The sequence below is a fragment of the Anser cygnoides genome, chromosome Z, assembly GCF_040182565.1.
Source record: "Anser cygnoides isolate HZ-2024a breed goose chromosome Z, Taihu_goose_T2T_genome, whole genome shotgun sequence".
Classification (NCBI taxonomy): Eukaryota; Metazoa; Chordata; class Aves; order Anseriformes; family Anatidae; genus Anser; species Anser cygnoides.
This window is the reverse complement of record NC_089912.1, coordinates 54,467,429-54,484,455: the sequence shown is the minus strand read 5'-3', so window position 1 is coordinate 54,484,455 and position 17,027 is coordinate 54,467,429. Positions and strand designations below refer to the sequence as shown.

Below are 17,027 nucleotides of genomic sequence, written 5' to 3'. Positions count from 1 at the left end.
CCTTCCTTCCTTCCCTTCCTTCCCTTCCTTTCTTTTTCCCCAGAAAATTTCTGGCATTTTAGAAGATATTACTAGCTCAGTAAACTAACTCAAGAATATAACCACAAAAGATGTGGTATATTGAATTCGCTGTTAATTGATGGAAAGTGCTTTTTTGTTAACTATGAAGAACTATATGTATTCTGTTGGTTTATTCATGACAGTTATTTCTGCTATAATAATTCAAACTGTACTCTCTTAAATTCATCTGTATTGAAATACTTTTCATTACAATCTATTTGGGATTTTACAGAAGCATTGATTTCTGCCTAGTATAAAAATGGAAATGTCATCCTAACAGCAAATAAACCAATTTGTTTAGGAACAATTGCAAGGAATTAGATCTAATACATTCAACTTAAAATTGAGAATTGAACATGAATTTACTTTATCTGTCCACTCCAGCAGGATAAGGATTAGGCATAGAAAAATTGAAAAAAACATTGAAAATCAAAAAGAAAGAGTAACTTTGATGCTCTTTGTGACATAACAACACTTTTGCATACAATTTCAGACTTTTCACAGTATATGTAGCAATACACAGAAAAGCAAGTTAGGTGGCCATCTCAGTTACAAGATTTTCCTTAAGGCCCTTTCACTGATGGATACAATGTCCAGCACTCAGCATCTTAGGAAAATTTGGGAAGTGACCCTGACCAGCTACGGTGATAAGATTTTCAGGAGTCCTGGTGTTATACAATGGGTGCAAGTGTACAAGTTCCCAAAATCTTGGCTGTACACAATCTGATCAGGAGCCTGTCCTTTATTCTTCCTAGCCTGGGTTGAAGAAGATAGAGGAAATTTGTGAAATTTGCTTTCCAGTGTGGATTTTAGTGCATGCAAGAATGATTTAATTCAATATTGCGAAATTTATTTGTGTTTTTAGTAGTTTTGGAACTGGGTTTCACACATGCCTTGGTCTTTCAGTATCTATCTTTGGGTATCTATCTGGCAGATACACAAATGCTTGTCTTGTCTGATGAAGTTTTAGCTGAACATAGTTCAGGTGAAGAAGTTACAGGCTGTAGAGGTGCAATTTCTTTCAGAACTTCCAATCTTCAGAACTTGAGCTGTGAAATGGATTTGTGTTTCAGCTAATACCATCTGTAGCATCAAGCTTGTCTTCACCTTAACTGCTCGAAAGGCAGGTGTGTCAAGCAGTGTTTGCTAAGTCACATAACCGAAGGTACCAGATTTTAGTCAACAGTGGATATTGAGTGGACAGAATCTTTTCATTCTAGGTTGAAGGCTATGTTGGCTTTAAGATGTGATTGGAATTGAAGGACGAGTATTTATTGACGTGTAAGTTCCTCCTTTTCTCTGTGTGTGTTTTGTTTGTTTGTCTGTTTCTCTTTATTTTGACATTGTAAGCAGTAATACATTCAAGAACTCTGACTTCACTCTGGGATTCAGTTGGCAGTGGCAATTTCTGTAGTACTAAGTAGCAGTCCTTTGGTGGCCCTATGCTATAAGTGCTGCTGCACTTTCAAGTAATGGACATTTTCTTTTTCTTTCTTTCTTTCTTTCTTTCTTTCTTTCTTTCTTTCTTTCTTTCTTTCTTTCTTTCTTTCTTTCTTTCTTTCTATCTTTCTATCTTTTTCTTTCTTTCTTTCTTTCTTTCTTTCTTTCTTTCTTTCTTTTTCTTTCTTTCTTTCTTTCTTTCTTTTTCTTTCTTTCTTTCTTTTTCTTTCTTTCTTTCTTTCTTTCTTTCTTTCTTTCTTTCTTTCTTTCTTTCTTTCTTTCTTTCTCTTTCTTTCTTTCTTTCTTTCTTTCTTTCTTTCTTTCTTTCTTTCTTTCTTTCTTTCTTTCTTTCTTTCTTTCTTTCTTTCTTTCTTTCTTTCTTTCTTTCTTTCTTTCTTTCTTTCTTTCTTTCTTTCTTTCTTTCTTTCTTTCTTTCTTTCTTTCTTTCTTTCTTTCTTTCTTTCTTTCTTTCTTTCTTTCTTTCTTTCTTTCTTTCTTTCTTTCTTTCTTTCTTTCTTTCTTTCTTTTTCTTTTTCTTTCTTTCTTTCTTCTTCCTTTCTTTCTTTCTTTCTTTCTTTCTTTCTTTCTTTCTTTCTTTCTTTCTTTCTTTCTTTCTTTCTTTCTTTCTTTCTTTCTTTCTTTCTTTCTTTCACTGTTGCTGCTGCATTTTAGATAACCATATACAAAATAAATGGTTGTGCTTGATGTAACTTCTTACTCTCTTTGGGTACAAGAGTGTCTGTCATGTCCTACTTTGTTAATAATTATTTATTGCAGTGGTGCAGGATTTTGTTTTATTATTGGTGCGGGAATAGAGCAAGAAGATAGCTTTAAAAGCAAATGTTTTTATGAATTAGGATGTCATTTATTTTCCAGTTCATTGACTTCAAATCTCATTCGTCTCTTGATTCATTAGGTACTTGTATTGAGAACACACTATCTGAAGACCACAGGGTTTGTTTTTTTCTTACTTTTTATGTTACATAATCTTCATTTCACAATAGCAGTTCTTACAAACTAAGAATACAAAGGCTATACTGTATTAAAATGGACAGTCATAACTTCAGTGCAGTTCTGAGTCTGTGAAAGCACCGTACACCTTTGTGTTTTAAGGAAAAAAATAAAGAAACAGGATTCATCACTGCAAACTCTATTAGTTGCCTGATCCAGTATATATTTCTGGTCATTGCCTGAGAAGAAGCAACCTCTGCTTTGCTGATTATGCAATATTATAGTTGGGGGTGGAGTGAAAGGAAATGAAAAGGTGCCCTTGTAGATGTGTTTACACCCTGAATATTTACCTGAATGACTCTCTTGTCCTTGTTCAGTGATCTATGAGTTATTGCATCTTTCACAATGTTTCTGGTTCTGCATAAAATGGGTTACATATAGTATGTTTGTTCACTAATGCCTTCATGTAGAAAGTCAGGGAAATGACCTTTAAATAACAAAGTTAAGTATTAGTTTAATACTGAAGGAGGGTATTAAAAGGATGTGAGATACTTTCAAAACAAATTAGTAAAACATTTCTTTGATTTCTTTATAGATTCTGGACAACCAGGAAGTCCAAGCCACAATGATCCTGCCAAGAATCCACCAGGTAAATATAAGTTCCAGAACACGTGCAATCTAACATTGTTTGAGAACAAAGATACTACTGTTAATAGTTAAAGAGAGCATAATTGGTCAGCAACCTATTTTGCACTCATAGGTACATATAATCAGGACAAGCTGTGATTACTTTAGCTCTTTTAAACTGGCAATGTCTCAATTGTAGTTTCATTAAGATTCATTTAATCTAAGGAATTTTTTGTTTAGTTCATGGCTTTTTAAAGTTTGCAAGTGGTGATGGGCAAAGGAGTAAGGAGACAAGATCACCAAATAACTTTACTTTTATAAAAGTCTTCAAATACTACAAATAATCTTTTGTCTCAGAGAGAACACAATTGCTTTACCTCTAAAGACTGTGACCTAAGCCACCAGCTTCTTTAGTTCTTTAGGTTAATATTATTTGTACATTGTAGAATGTAAATATGTTCATTTTTTATAAAAGTATATCAGCTCTGAGCAGTTTTTGAATGCATTGTTCAAAAATATCATGCTAGAGACTTTTTTTTTTTTGAGAGATGTCAGTGATTTCATGCCAATACTCCTTTCAAGGGTTCTCTAAAAATAAAGATTCAAGAGAAAATCAAAACCAGACTTTGCCATTCCACACTGTTTAGGCCAAAGGTCCTTTGTATTTTTGTGAAGTTATCCTTCTAATCAATTATGCTGTGCCAGTAAATGTTGTAAACTTCTGTTGTTTTATGAATTTTATCAGGGCGAGACAAATGAGTGCAACACACTTCCTCATACTATCACTTTCACTTAAAAAATAAGGAATGACTCCTGCCATCAAAATCATACTGTATCTTCTCATCTAAAAGGTTGGACTAGATGATCTTAGAGGTCTTTTCCAACCTAAATGATTCTATGATTTTATCTCTCAGAAGAAATATCTCTTTAATAAGCTGCAACTAGCTCACTTTGCTCTTTTTTTTAAATGCAAAATGAACCACAGTCTAACCAAAAAGTAAAAGTATGATGCTGGGTTGTTACATATACGCGAGTATTGTCTGGATTTGTCCAAACATTAGTGAAAACAGCCAACATTGGGGATGGACCATTTTGTACTATAGATAAAATCAAAGTATTTTCTGTGTGTGGTGGAATGTGACATGCTGAAGTGAGTACCCAGAAGTGGAAGAACCATCATAGCTCATAATAAAAAAGTCTACATTCCTTTAATATAAATAGCAGCAATATATACTGGGAGACTGATGATATATTTTAGAAATACGAAGGCAGCAAAAGTAAAAACAAACAAACAAACAAACAAAAAACGCCACAAACCTTTTTTTTTTCTTGCTGCGATTCCCTCCCCCTCCCCCTGCCCTTCCCCTTCCCCTTCTTCCCCTTCTTTTTCCATGATGCAGGCTTGCAATTGAAATTACTTTTGCCTGGAGGCTTTGATGCAGTTTCTCTCTAAACTTTGTACAATATATGAGTAGGCTTTTATTTCTCTATTAAATACATGACAAAAATTAGGTAGGTTTAAAAAAACCCGTATAAGTCACCAACTCATCAGCAAATTTACACCTAAAACAAGCCTGAAAAAAAATCCTAATGGGTAATCACAGTTTTGGAAAACTTGAAGCATTTGGCTTTAGGAAATTTCTTTTTGTTTTAAAATATTTCTGCTTGTATGTGCAGGAAGAGCCAAATGCTTTACACCTCATCATTGTGAAGGATCCTTTGTAGCCTCAGGGTTTGAGAAGCTGGAGGTCAGGTCTGGAAAATCACCTTCCCCATGTTTTAAAATTCTGATTTAAAGTACCATTTGACATTTGTAGTTGGAAGGTAGAGGTACAAACTTCACTAGTAAGGATCACATGCTCTAGTGAGTTGAGCCTCAGTAACCCTCAGTCTCAACCCCATGTTACGCTTTCAAGGAGTAATCTTGCAACAGCAACACAGCCATGTGGCAGGCAGCAGAGGAGCCTTATGGGCTTTCTTTTGGCAGTGCTGTGGGACAAGATCAGATGCCTCAATGTCTGACAAACTCCATTGTCCCAGGAGGCAGCAGGAGATAGAGGGAGAGAAATCTGTTGCTGGTTTCATCATGAAATTTTCTGCTTGAAATTTGAGCATAACACTTTCTCATGCTTTGGAGTCACTGTTGGCAGCATTATTCCTTTTATCTGCTGCCAAGTGGGGACAGAAAATGGAGGCTGTGCCTTGCTTCCCTTGAAACCCTTCATTTGAGTAGAGACAGAGGCATAATTGGATGTCATCTGTCTATTTGAGGATACATGAACTTCTAGCATCATTCAGCTTCATTGTGTGATACTGCTTTGGGGTTAAACTGGCAGGGAGAAAGCACTGAGGTTTGTGGGACTGCAAAATATAGAGCTTCTAGGGTTGTGCAGGGGAATAAGAGGGAGTCACAGTCCCTTAAGCTTGTCTGTGGAAAAGGACTGCTGTCCTGCTCTTTCTTATTAAACTTCACATCAGTCTTATTATTGGAAACAGGCAGTCACTTCTGTCAAAGTCCCAGAGGATATCCACTCTGAGGCTTGTTTTCTGTCTCAAACCAGGAGCACATGGACTGGCAATGCCAGAAAGTTTCTTTCTTTTTTCTTTTCTTTTTTTTTTTTTTTTTTTTAATCAACCTTTGGTCTGATGCCTGTATATCAAGGAGCCAGGGTGTTGGCAAGGCATAGGTGCTGTTAGTGCTTGGATGCCACTACCTTCACAAAGACATTGCCAAGGAAGAGGAGGTTGGAAACTGAGTGGTAGTCGGCAAGGCTGCTGGTGTTTAAGGAGTTTTTTTTTTTTTTCTAGGTTTGGCTAGACTATTACATTCTTTAGGGTGTCTGGTTATTTGCTGTCTTAACCATGGAAGGAGGTAATGTCACTTGCCAAACAAAAGAACATTAAGAGCCCCTGCTGGAATTCTTTACAATAGGTTCCTAAAAGTACACTGAATATTTTGATAGCATAATACAATATTAAGTTAGTGTAGCTTGTAGTGAAAGTGGTATTTAGCATTTGTAGCAAGATCCAGGGATATCCTCCTCTAAGTTTTATTTTTCAGTAACTTTCATTGGGTATATTTCTAAAGAATGAAAATTGATTTTCTGTGAGCTCTGTTGTAAAAGTGATTTCTCCAAAGGGATTGTTATGTATGCTGCAGAAAGATGATGATGAGGAGAGGAGACTCAGGAGAGGAGAGGAGAGGAGACTCAGGAGAGGAGAGGAGAGGAGTCTCAGGAGAGGAGAGGAAACTCAGGAGAGGAGAGGAGAGGAGTCTCAGGAGAGGAGAGGAGAGGAGACTCAGGAGAGGAGAGGAGAGGAGACTCAGGAGAGGAGAGGAGACTCAGGAGAGGAGACTCAGGAGAGGAGACTCAGGAGAGGAGACTCAGGAGAGGAGAGGAGAGGAGACTCGAGAGGAGAGGAGAGAGAGGAGAGGAGAGGAGAGGAGAGGAGAGGAGAGGAGAGGAGAGGAGAGGAGAGGAGAGGAGAGGAGAGGAGAGGAGAGGAGAGGAGAGGAGAGGAGAGGAGAGGAGAGGAGAGGAGAGGAGAGGAGAGGAGAGGAGAGGAGAGGAGTATGGACACTGCTGTTGTCTAGATCAGTCATAAGGTCCTAGAATCATGCAACCATAGAATCGTAGGAGGGCTTGGGTTAGAAGGGACCTTAAAGATCAACTTCCCAACCCCTCTGCCATGGGCAGGGATGCCACCCACTAGACCAGGGCCCCATACAACTTATCCTTCCAGGGATGGGGCATCCACAGCTTCTCTGGGCAACCTGTTCCAGTGTCTCAGCACCCTCACAGTGAAGAATTTCTTCCTAACATCTAATCTAAATCTTCCCTCTTTTAGTTTAAAACCACTCCCCTTTGCTATATCATTATCTGCCCAAGTAAAAAGTTGCTCTCCATCTTTTTATATAAGCCCCTTTCAAATACTGAAAGGCTACAGTGAGGTCTCCCTGGAGCCTTTTCCTCTTCAGGGTGAACATCCCCAGCTCTCTCAGCCTTTCTTCATAGGAGAGGTGCTCCAGCCCTCTGAGCATCCTCATGGCCCTTCTCTGGTACTCCTCTAACAGATGCACATCCTTCTTGTGCTAGGAGCTCCAGACCTGGATGCAGCACTGCAAACTGGGCCTCACAAGGGCAGAGTAGACAGGGACAGTCACCTCCTTTGACCTGTTGGTTACAACTCTGTTGATGCAGCCCAGGATGCAGTTGGCCTTCTGGGCTGCAAGCACACACTGCTGGCTCATGTTGAGCTTTTCATACACCAGAATCCCCAAGTCCTTCTCTGCAGGACTTCTCTCAATGACTTCTTCTCCCATTCTGTACTCATGTCTGGGATTGCCCTGACCCATGTGCAGCACCTTCCACTTTGACTTGCTGAACTTCATGCAATTCACATTGGCCCACTTCTCCAGCTTGTCCAGGCCCTTTTGGCTGGCATCCCTTCCTTCTTCTGTATCAGCTGCACCACTCAGCTTGGTGTCCTCTGCAAACTTTCTGCGGGTGCACTTAATTCCATTGTCTGTGTCATTGATAAAGATATTAAACAGCACTGGTCCCAAGACAGATCCCTGAGAGACACCACTCATCACCAGCCTCCACCTGGAAATAAAGCCATTGACTACAACTCTCTGTGTGTCTTTCAAGCCAATTCTTTATTCATTGAATAGTCCACCCTTTGAATCCATCTCTCTTCGATTTGGAGATCAGAATATCATGTAGGACTGTGTCAAAGGCGTTACAGAATCTACAGGTTTAGATGATGTTAGCTATTAAATATTTACATGGCTTCAGTGAGAAAACGCAAATGTCTGTGGATACATTGAGGGTGACTAAACAGAGACATACCTGGATTAATTAGTGCTTTAAACTGAAAATAGCTGGAGCGTAAGACACTATTAGTCAAAAACCAGCAGCAACAACAACAAAACACCTTTATTATTTCTTATTATTCTGCTAGGCACCTACACAGATCTACTGCTGAAAGCAGGCTGATGAAGGATAAAGACCCAGCATGCCAGTTTCAATATAATGCTGTACATTTTGCTCCCTCTAAACTCCATAGGAATTTTGATCCTATGTGTTTTGAAATGTGTAGCTTTAGAAAATCTGAAAAATGAGCCTTCCTTTATATTTGTGTGACTCAAAATATCTACAGATCTGTGAGATGATGGGTACTGAAACCAGAGGAAATGATCTTTCAGTGAGTTCATCTGTTAGGCACAGGAAAAATATGAGTCTGAGTAAAGAGAGAAAAACATCCAGAACTATTAATAATCTAATGATATTCACACCAGCCATAACAATATGGTCTTCAGAGATGCAATCCTTACTGGTCAGTTCTTCTAGTAGAGGATTTTGTGGGTTTTGTTCCACTTTATGTTTCTCTCCTTTCCTACTACCTGCTGGCCACAACAGTCTGACATCAGTAAGGTTACTTGCTACCTGTCATTGACATGAGATTGCTGCTTGGCAGACATAACTTACACATCAACATTAACACTGTGTGCAGTTGTTGCCATGGTGCTCAAATCTATGAAGGCAGTCCTTTTAAATTGCTAAAAGGAATAAACAGAGATACTGATAGTGTAAAATGTTATATAGATACGACAATAACATAGGATCAACATATGGACACAGTTTGAGACTCAGGAGAACTCAAAACCCGAGGAAATGGATAGTAGTTCCTATTGGTTCTTCATCTTTTGGTTTCTGGATAGAGGTGTGAGATAGTCTGTTCTTGTTCAGGTCCCTTCAGGCTTTCAGAGCTGTTCATATCCAGCATTGGGGAATAAAACAGATATCTTTCAGAAAGTGCAAAGAAAACCTAACCATCCTTCAATAGATGGTTATGAAACTCATTGGCCAGAGAAGATAGGTTAATTAAGATTTTTGCTGTTATTCCAGCAGTTGACTTCAGAGGTTATTACTACTATGCTTTCTAGCAAATGGGACCTTTTAAAAAATAATTTAATTTAATTTAATTTAATTATTATTGTAATTTATTATTTTTTATTTGCCGGTATAATTTACTCTATTTTAGCTGGTCCAAAGAATATTTTCATATAAATTTTGCAGACTCCATAAACTCAGTCAGGGCTGAATGAAGATGACTTGAGTTCAAGCCTATGAGCTAGTGAATATTACATTATTTATATGTGAGGTGAGACACTTTCAGATAGAGATTGAGAAACTGTCTCTCCACCTTTCATTCCTCTCCACTGGTTGCCTTCTTTCCTCCGCAGTAAACCATGACACATTGTCAGGGCAGTCATCTAACAATAACATTCCTAGTCTGAATGAGGCAGGATTCAGAGAATCCTTAGAGCCAGCCCTACTACTCTGGAATGGGTTTTCCCCTTGTATTTTCACCAGAAATTTTATTCTGGGAACCTTTTCCAAAGAAGACCTGAGTGAAATCATTCTAATTAAAAAAAGTGTTGCCAAAAAGCTTGCAACCAGCCTCACCTAGCTCTTATATGCAAATCTCTCTTGCAGCTGTAGAGCCCCAAAGGCTTTTCTGAGCTTTCATATGGGCCAGCAGCCACAGGGAGAACATTCTTTTTGGATCAAGCCCTAAGGAATGTGTAATAAATTTGCCTATATATGACTATTTTAGAAAGAAGTATTTCAGTTTTAAGTTTTAGAATGTACAGTTTCAGAAATAACCTCTGAAGAGTTACATGTGCTCTCAACCTTTGCACTCTTTTGGAAATGCAATAAGCAAACGTCCTTGAGTTTTGAATGACTCAGAACACAGATGGTTTCATTATTTTATTGTATTGCAAGTTACCTTCTTGCGGATGGGGAATTAGCCCCCTAATTAATAGGAATAGAAGAGAGATTCCCTGGCCTCATCATTGTAAGCAGCTTTTCCTGTGGAAGAAATGATGCTGTAGTAGTAGTCTGGGGAGCCAGGCAGAACTGCATTCAAACAAACATATATTCTGTGCCTTGTTTTTTCAGCATGGGAGTGGATATTCTGAAACGCTTGCTGTTTCCTGTATGCCTGCAGCCATGCCATCTCAGATAGCAATCTTCAAATAAAACTGGGTTGGGTTTGGTCAGGGCTTGATTTTCGGTGGAGTTCTCCCTTTCCCAAATGCTCTATGAATTAGTAATGACAGAGACTGAGAGGTGATGCCTTTCCTCCTCAGCCTCTCATCCCCACGCCAGTTAGGGCTTTCTGTAAGAGAAGTGTGCTGCTGGGCTATCTGAACAATCAGAAACCTGCACAAATTGCACAGCCTCTTTTTCCAGAAGTAAGAGTTTTTGGTCTTGCATGCTGGGTTGAATTTTGGTTTAGGAAGTTACTACTGTCTACTGGTTTAAGATTAGTTTTTTGGATGGACTACCCTTTTTTTATGAACTTAGTATGTAATGGATGCTGCTTTCAATCCTGATGCAGTTGTGTTCAGTGGTGAACACAGTGTTTTTACTTCAAAGCATGCACAGAACAAGAGTTTTAAAATGGTTACATTACAGGTCAGAACTCCAAAAATCTGCTTTGGCACCTGAAAACTGCTTTTGGATTTCTAACCAGTAAAATAGCAGTCCTGTATCTGAAAAAAATCAGCTCCAACAATATCTTTAAAATCTTGGCTGTGGTGTGTACATGACCTGAGCCCTGCCAGAGTGGAAGGCAGTATGAATTTGTGGTAGTCATTCTTTCTGTTTTTTTGCTAGGTTTCAAGCCAGCTCACCTCTTGGATTCTAGTACATGGATTCTGGAGTCAATTCAGCTAGGTGTTTGCATCTTGAAATTACTACATCATTGAAGGCAATTATAGCCCTGCTTATTAACTTCAGAGTATGGAAAATTTCATTTGTTTTTCATAATGGCACAAGCAGCTTCTCAGGCCCGTATTGTGCTAAAATGTTCAATAGAGTCAGGAGATATTTTTGCAACGTTTGTTCACTTTTCCAGTTACAGTGTAACTGCAGTTTTTAGAGGTTAAAAAACAAAACAAAACAAAAAACAACAACAACAACAAAGGCAGCACAACAAAGGTAGCTATGCAATATGGTCAGAGACAAATGTGTGATAATAAAAATAGCTTAATCCTCTGGACAGGATATTACTTCTACTATTTACTGACATCAGTACTGGAATCTTCTGTCACTCCTTGGCTCATGTTATCCACTCTTAACTGCCTTTAAGAAATTCTGGTCTGGTAGGAACCTGCTTCTGGTAGTCTTTTTAAGATACTGGCTTCAAAATACATGCAATGAGAAAAACCGAAAGTTTGCTAGACTGTAAGCTAAGTCACAATATACAGTGTGAGACTACTTTTTCACTGCCCCTTCTGACTGTGAATAGTAGCTGTATGTCACTAGCATTCCTGCTGAAGTTAGAGCTTCTTGTCAATGTTGGATGCTGTGGAGAGCAGCAAGAACTGATCCTTAAAAAATTTGCTTTCAAAGACTCTGAAGAAGAACCAGTTCAATAAAATTATTTAACCTGTAATTGTAACAGTTTCAGAAATTGAACAAACCTGTACCAGCATCCAGAACTGTACATCACATAACTTCATCATTACAGTTCCCTGCTAGTATTTTGTATTCAAGTATGAAGGTTCTAGCTTTTTTTCTCACAATAGTTCCCAATATTGACCATGTCTCACAGCTATTAAGTCTACCTATTGCTTTACAATTACTCTTTTCAAAGATCCAAAAGAAAAAGGACATTAATACAAATTACTTCCTGCACTGATTGTATCCTTACTCTTGCTTTATAAGGTGCTCAAATCAAGTCTATATCAGTGAAAAAATTAGATATTTAATAATACCAGGAAGCAATTTTATGTTTTGGCACTTGACAATATACAGCAGAATGTAAACAGGCATTCTATTCATAAAATACAATTAAATCAAAAGACATTAAAAAGGCTGGTTAAAGATTTCTAAAGCCAGACGTCATTGGTGAGGTTTTAAGTAATTTGAGAGCAAGCCTTTACAGTACACATTAGTGAAAAGTGAAAATATTTTTCAATAGGTTGTAACAACTTTTTTTTCCTGTTTTAATCTCAGCATGTTTAAGAATATTATTGTAACTCAGTTACTGAAAGCATAGCACAGGAATAGAGAGGAAGACGTATAGGGAATGGAACAGAAGTAGCTTCAATACCAGCTGAAGGGTTACTTAAGGTTTCTATTGTTCGCCAACTATATGACTGAAGCTCGATCAGAATGTTGTTCATCTTAACCCATTTACTTTTTTTCCTTAATGGCAATGATCTGGTCATGGTAGTGTTACAGTTGGAATACGTATTTTTCAGAAATGATTTTTCTTTTAAAAAAATTGTTAGGAGAGAACTCTATTTATTTATTTATTTATTTATTTATTTTAACCCTCCTTGTACAAAAAATAAAAGGAAATAAAGGAAAAAATAAAAATCTGTTACTTATAGGTTTTGGAAGTTCCTTACTGGTTATACAGAGTTACACTACATTGGTTTGGGCAGAAATATTCTTTTTAGAGAACTTTAAAGAATTTTAAGAATAATGATAAGTACTATAATGTATTTCACAGTGTGTCATCTCTAAAGCAAGATGAGTTTTAGTAAATGACAATACTCCATTAGGCTTGAACAACATAGACAGCAAGGTGTTATCATGACCATCAAAAGGTACAGTAAATCCTCTGTGAAGAATAGAACAATAAATTATCAAGTGCATTGGTTTCTGTACTGAACAGATCAGAAACATACCAAGAATGTTAATTAAATGCTCTTTAGCATGTCAGTGAACTGCAAGAAGTGCATTAGGGAATGCTTAATCAAAAGACGGTAAGACCTATACTGCACAGATATCACCGTATATCTTTTTCTTGCTGTTGTGGTTTAACCCAACAGACAGCTAAGCACCACACAGCTGTTCACTCACTCCTCCACAGTGGGATGGGGGAGAGAATCAGAAAAAAATTAAAAACCTGTGTGTTGAGATAAAGACCGTTTAATAGGACAGAAAAGGAAGGAAATAATAATGACAACAGCAACAATAAAAGAATATACAAAACAAGTGCTGCACAATGCAATTGCTCACCACCTGTCAAATGATGCTCATCCCAATCCTGGGTAGAGGCTTCCCTGGCTAACTCCCCTCAGTTTTTACCACTGAGCATGACAATATATGGTATGGGATACTTTGGTCAGCTGGGGTCAGGTCTCCTAGTTGTGTCCCCTGCCATCTCCTTGTGCACCCACAGCCTCCTTAATGTCAGGGCAGCATGAGAAGCTGGAAAGTCCTTGACTCCATGTAAGCACTGCACAACAACTAAAACATTGGTGTGTTACCAACATTACGCTCATCCTAAATCCAAAACACAGTACCATACCAGCTACTAGGAAGAAAATTAACTCAATCCCAGCCAAAACAGGACACTTGCAAGCAGTGTAATAATATGAATATGCATGTCAAGTCTTGCTCAGCAGGGAGATAAACTTCATAAGGTAAAAGATGTTGTCTCACATCATAAAGTCAAAATGTCCTACAAAGTTGTCCTGGTCCATACAAGATCTTTCTCTTTATTATTTTCCTATTTAGAATTAATTTTTCTAACAAATTATAGCAGTTTAATGGCACAAAACTTCTATTTATTTATTTATTTATTTATTTGTGAAACCTGGGTGAAAGACAGTGATCCATCAACAACACCTGCTGTGATCAGGTGGTAAATAGTGGCACCACTCAGTGGCAGAATATTTTTCCTGCTCCCGTTTCATTATTACAAGGAGAGAAACATGTTATATCACTCTTTAAGCTATGTAGGTGTCCTCAGTTTTAACAGTAAGAAAAACTGAAAATTCTTGAGACAGAACTGAATACTCTGTGTATGTGTGCATATGTGTGCATATGAACACGTATACATGTGTGCTTCTATATATAAAATTCTACATGTGCTTTATTTATTTATTTATTTATTTTAATATAATGAGCCTTAGGACTTACTGTTCTCAATGGTAGCTTGACTAATCTACACTTGGGTAAAGGTCCTCTCAACTCAGCTTAACTTGAATTGAGAGAAGTTGTACTTCAAAGTAGAGGTATTTGCATGAGCAGCACAGAAGTTCAGTTTTGTCTTGTTACCAGCTCCAGTAGTGCAGCTGGCTGCACATTTGTACACTGGCTTTAAGCCACATATCACTTTCAGGCCAACTAAAAACATAAAACCAAATTTTTCTTGGAAATCTCCCTTTCAGTGCTTCAGACTGTGCCTGATGAAGGAAATACAGAGAGGAAGGTTTTCCATTGTCAGAGGAATTACTATGCTTTGTCCAGTTTGTCCATTCTTAGGTTAAAAATGAGAAGCGAGGAAGAAAGGAAAAGGAAACGTTAACTTTTTTTTTTTTTTTAATGGTATGGGTGTGAAAAACAGAAAACATGAAGAAAAGGTGAAAGGGAATGTAGAAGATGAAAGAGAAATGTTCTAATTTCTTAGAAATAAGAAAGGAAAAAGCAGTAGATGTGAAAAGAAGCTGTAGAAAATGAGAGCAAGAGGAATGTGAGAGAAAGTAAAGAGGGAGAGAGAGAAATCCACAGAACTACTGGTGGAAATAAAAGCATGCATGGATATCATATGAGTGACAACACCTGGAAAATGAAGAGATGATGGCATTGGCATAGCATCATTCATAATAATTGCACAGACCCATGGCTCTCTGCATACCCTCTGCACTTCCTCCTGTGATGGCTTTTCAGCTGGGGAAGACTGACACTCTCTTGTATATCTAAAAGCACAACAGGGATGTCAGGAAAGGCTGCCATATACATATATAATAAATGTACTCAGATGGATATACACAGGATTTTTCAGCCTGAATTGTCAGGTGTATTATTTATACCCGGACTGGGAAATAATATCAGAGGTGCTGGGTGTGGAGGCTCTGTAGGGCTAAGATGGAAAAGCAGTGAAAATGAGTCTTTGTCCCTCTGCCCTCCTTGTTTGACCCCAAAAAGTAAGCAGACATTTCTCCAGATTTACCCAGGACAGATGTCTCAAGTGAAGCATATGGCTTTTACAGTCATTTTTCTGATTACAGTGGCAGTGTTTTATTAAATTATTTGGAGAAAACAGTATTTGCCAAAAGAAACTTATTAAAAATGGTATTGGCCATTGCCTTCCAAATCAGTAAATATTCCAGCAGTAAATATTCCAGCAGGTTATTTATTTATTTATTTATTTATTTATTTTTGTGTTTGTTAGTTTTGTTTCTTATGGCATTTAGGGTGCTTTTAATCATTCAGACATTTGGAACAGAAAATCAACAATGTGTTGCCAATATTAAAAGCTGTGTTAATTCAGAAAAGAGGATAGAGAAAGCACAACAAGCAATGCTTGGTGCACCTTCTCTTAAGAAATCAAATTCTGTTAGAATTTTCTGTTAGAAAGCAATTCTGTTAGAACAGCAATGTGTGCAAAGTATGGATCCAAATAATTCTGTTGGCAAATGGGTGGCATTCCTATATGTAAAGGCTATGATGTCATGTAATCTCAAATTCAGTCAAGTCAGTTTATGCAGTAGATATCAGTGTGAGATTTCCACAGAAACCTGGGCTTCTCAGCTCCCTCTTAATAAGTAGTTACACTACTGGAATACTTATTGATTATTAGTGGTTCTTTCATTGCAGTGCTCCAAAATGTGCTCAACATCATACACAATTATCTCGGAATGAGTAAACTGAGGCCAACTGTTTACTGTTAGAAACAACAGTAAAATTCTCATCTGTCTCAGAGGTGATAATTTTGTAACTAAGGTGGTAGCGTAAAGTCACTATCAACACAGCCAAAATGTGTTAACAGAAGTGTATGCCAGGACAGGACTGTTGTATTTTCCAGCCACTACAGTTCTTAGTTCAATGCTGACTTAAAAATTAAGATACTAATAAAAGAAACAAATTTTAGGCAGTTTATGGATGGTTAACTAGGAACACATTGTACTGTTTGTTAGTTTTCATGTGTGCATTAAAAGATTGCTTTACCACAGCACCTCAAAACTTCAGCACCTCTGTTTGATTCTCAGCTCTCATTTGATCCTGATTTCAGTGTACTTTTGTCTGCATATTATAGTTTTAGGACTCTGCTGATACTGTTGTTAGCTTGTGTATAAATGTATCTACAGATATTTATTAATATTCTCATTCTACAAATTGTGATCTTTTTCAGTGTACCTTGAGGACAGTTTTGTAAAATCTGGAGTGTTCAACGTGTCAGAACTTGTGAGGGTGTCCAGAAGTAAGTTCACATTTGCTTTTAATCATTTCCAAATCAAGCAAAGAATTATTTCTTGATCTCAGTATTTGTTTGCTTTATTTTTTTTTCTTTTTTTTTGTCTTTTTCCCGAGATAAGATGTATAGGAAATGCCTATAATCACTCAGGATTTTGATAACTTTGACCACAGCATTACAGTGCATCTTGCATGCATTTATAAAAGTCTTCTTTTGCTTCTTCATTATTTAAGGACTGAACCAATTTTTTAGGTGTCCCCCTGCACATAAATGGACTCATATGTCAGTAAAACTATGATAGGTAATGAAGCATTTTATTTGTTAGACTTCCAGCTTTTTCAGGTTGCCCGGCACATCCTTGGACTCTGCTAAACCATATGACTATTATTTTAGGTTGTTTTTGAATTTGTAGCTCTTGAAAGACAATCACAGGGAGGACAGAAATGATGATTAACAATGCATTGTATTTCTTTTACATGCGGCAGTGGTTGTAACTGAATTTCTGATTACATTGGCTTGTTTTGGCATCAGAAAAGTTATGCACACAAATATTTAATAATAATAATAATAATAATAATAATAATAATAAAGAATATACTGTAATAGCATGGCATAAACACAATGCAGAACTTCATTTAACACTGCTTCCTGAGCACTTCTTTCCTCACTGGTAAAGTATTTCTGTTAAGACTTAATTAAGAAGTGAACAAAAATAC

The 17,027-nt window shown here is 37.4% G+C and overlaps 1 protein-coding gene across 10 annotated transcripts in view; it reads left to right on the top strand.

Moving 5' to 3' along the window:
- Window positions 1-17,027, top strand: part of NFIB (nuclear factor I B) — a 188,810-nt gene that overhangs the window by 104,584 nt on the left and 67,199 nt on the right. For all 10 annotated transcript variants that reach the window (XM_048049797.2, XM_048049803.2, XM_048049798.2 and 7 more), the window contains exons 3-4: window positions 3,047-3,100; window positions 16,249-16,317. In XM_048049797.2, the coding sequence (XP_047905754.1) occupies window positions 3,047-3,100; window positions 16,249-16,317 (123 nt within the window). The remainder of the gene's footprint in view (window positions 1-3,046; window positions 3,101-16,248; window positions 16,318-17,027) is intronic.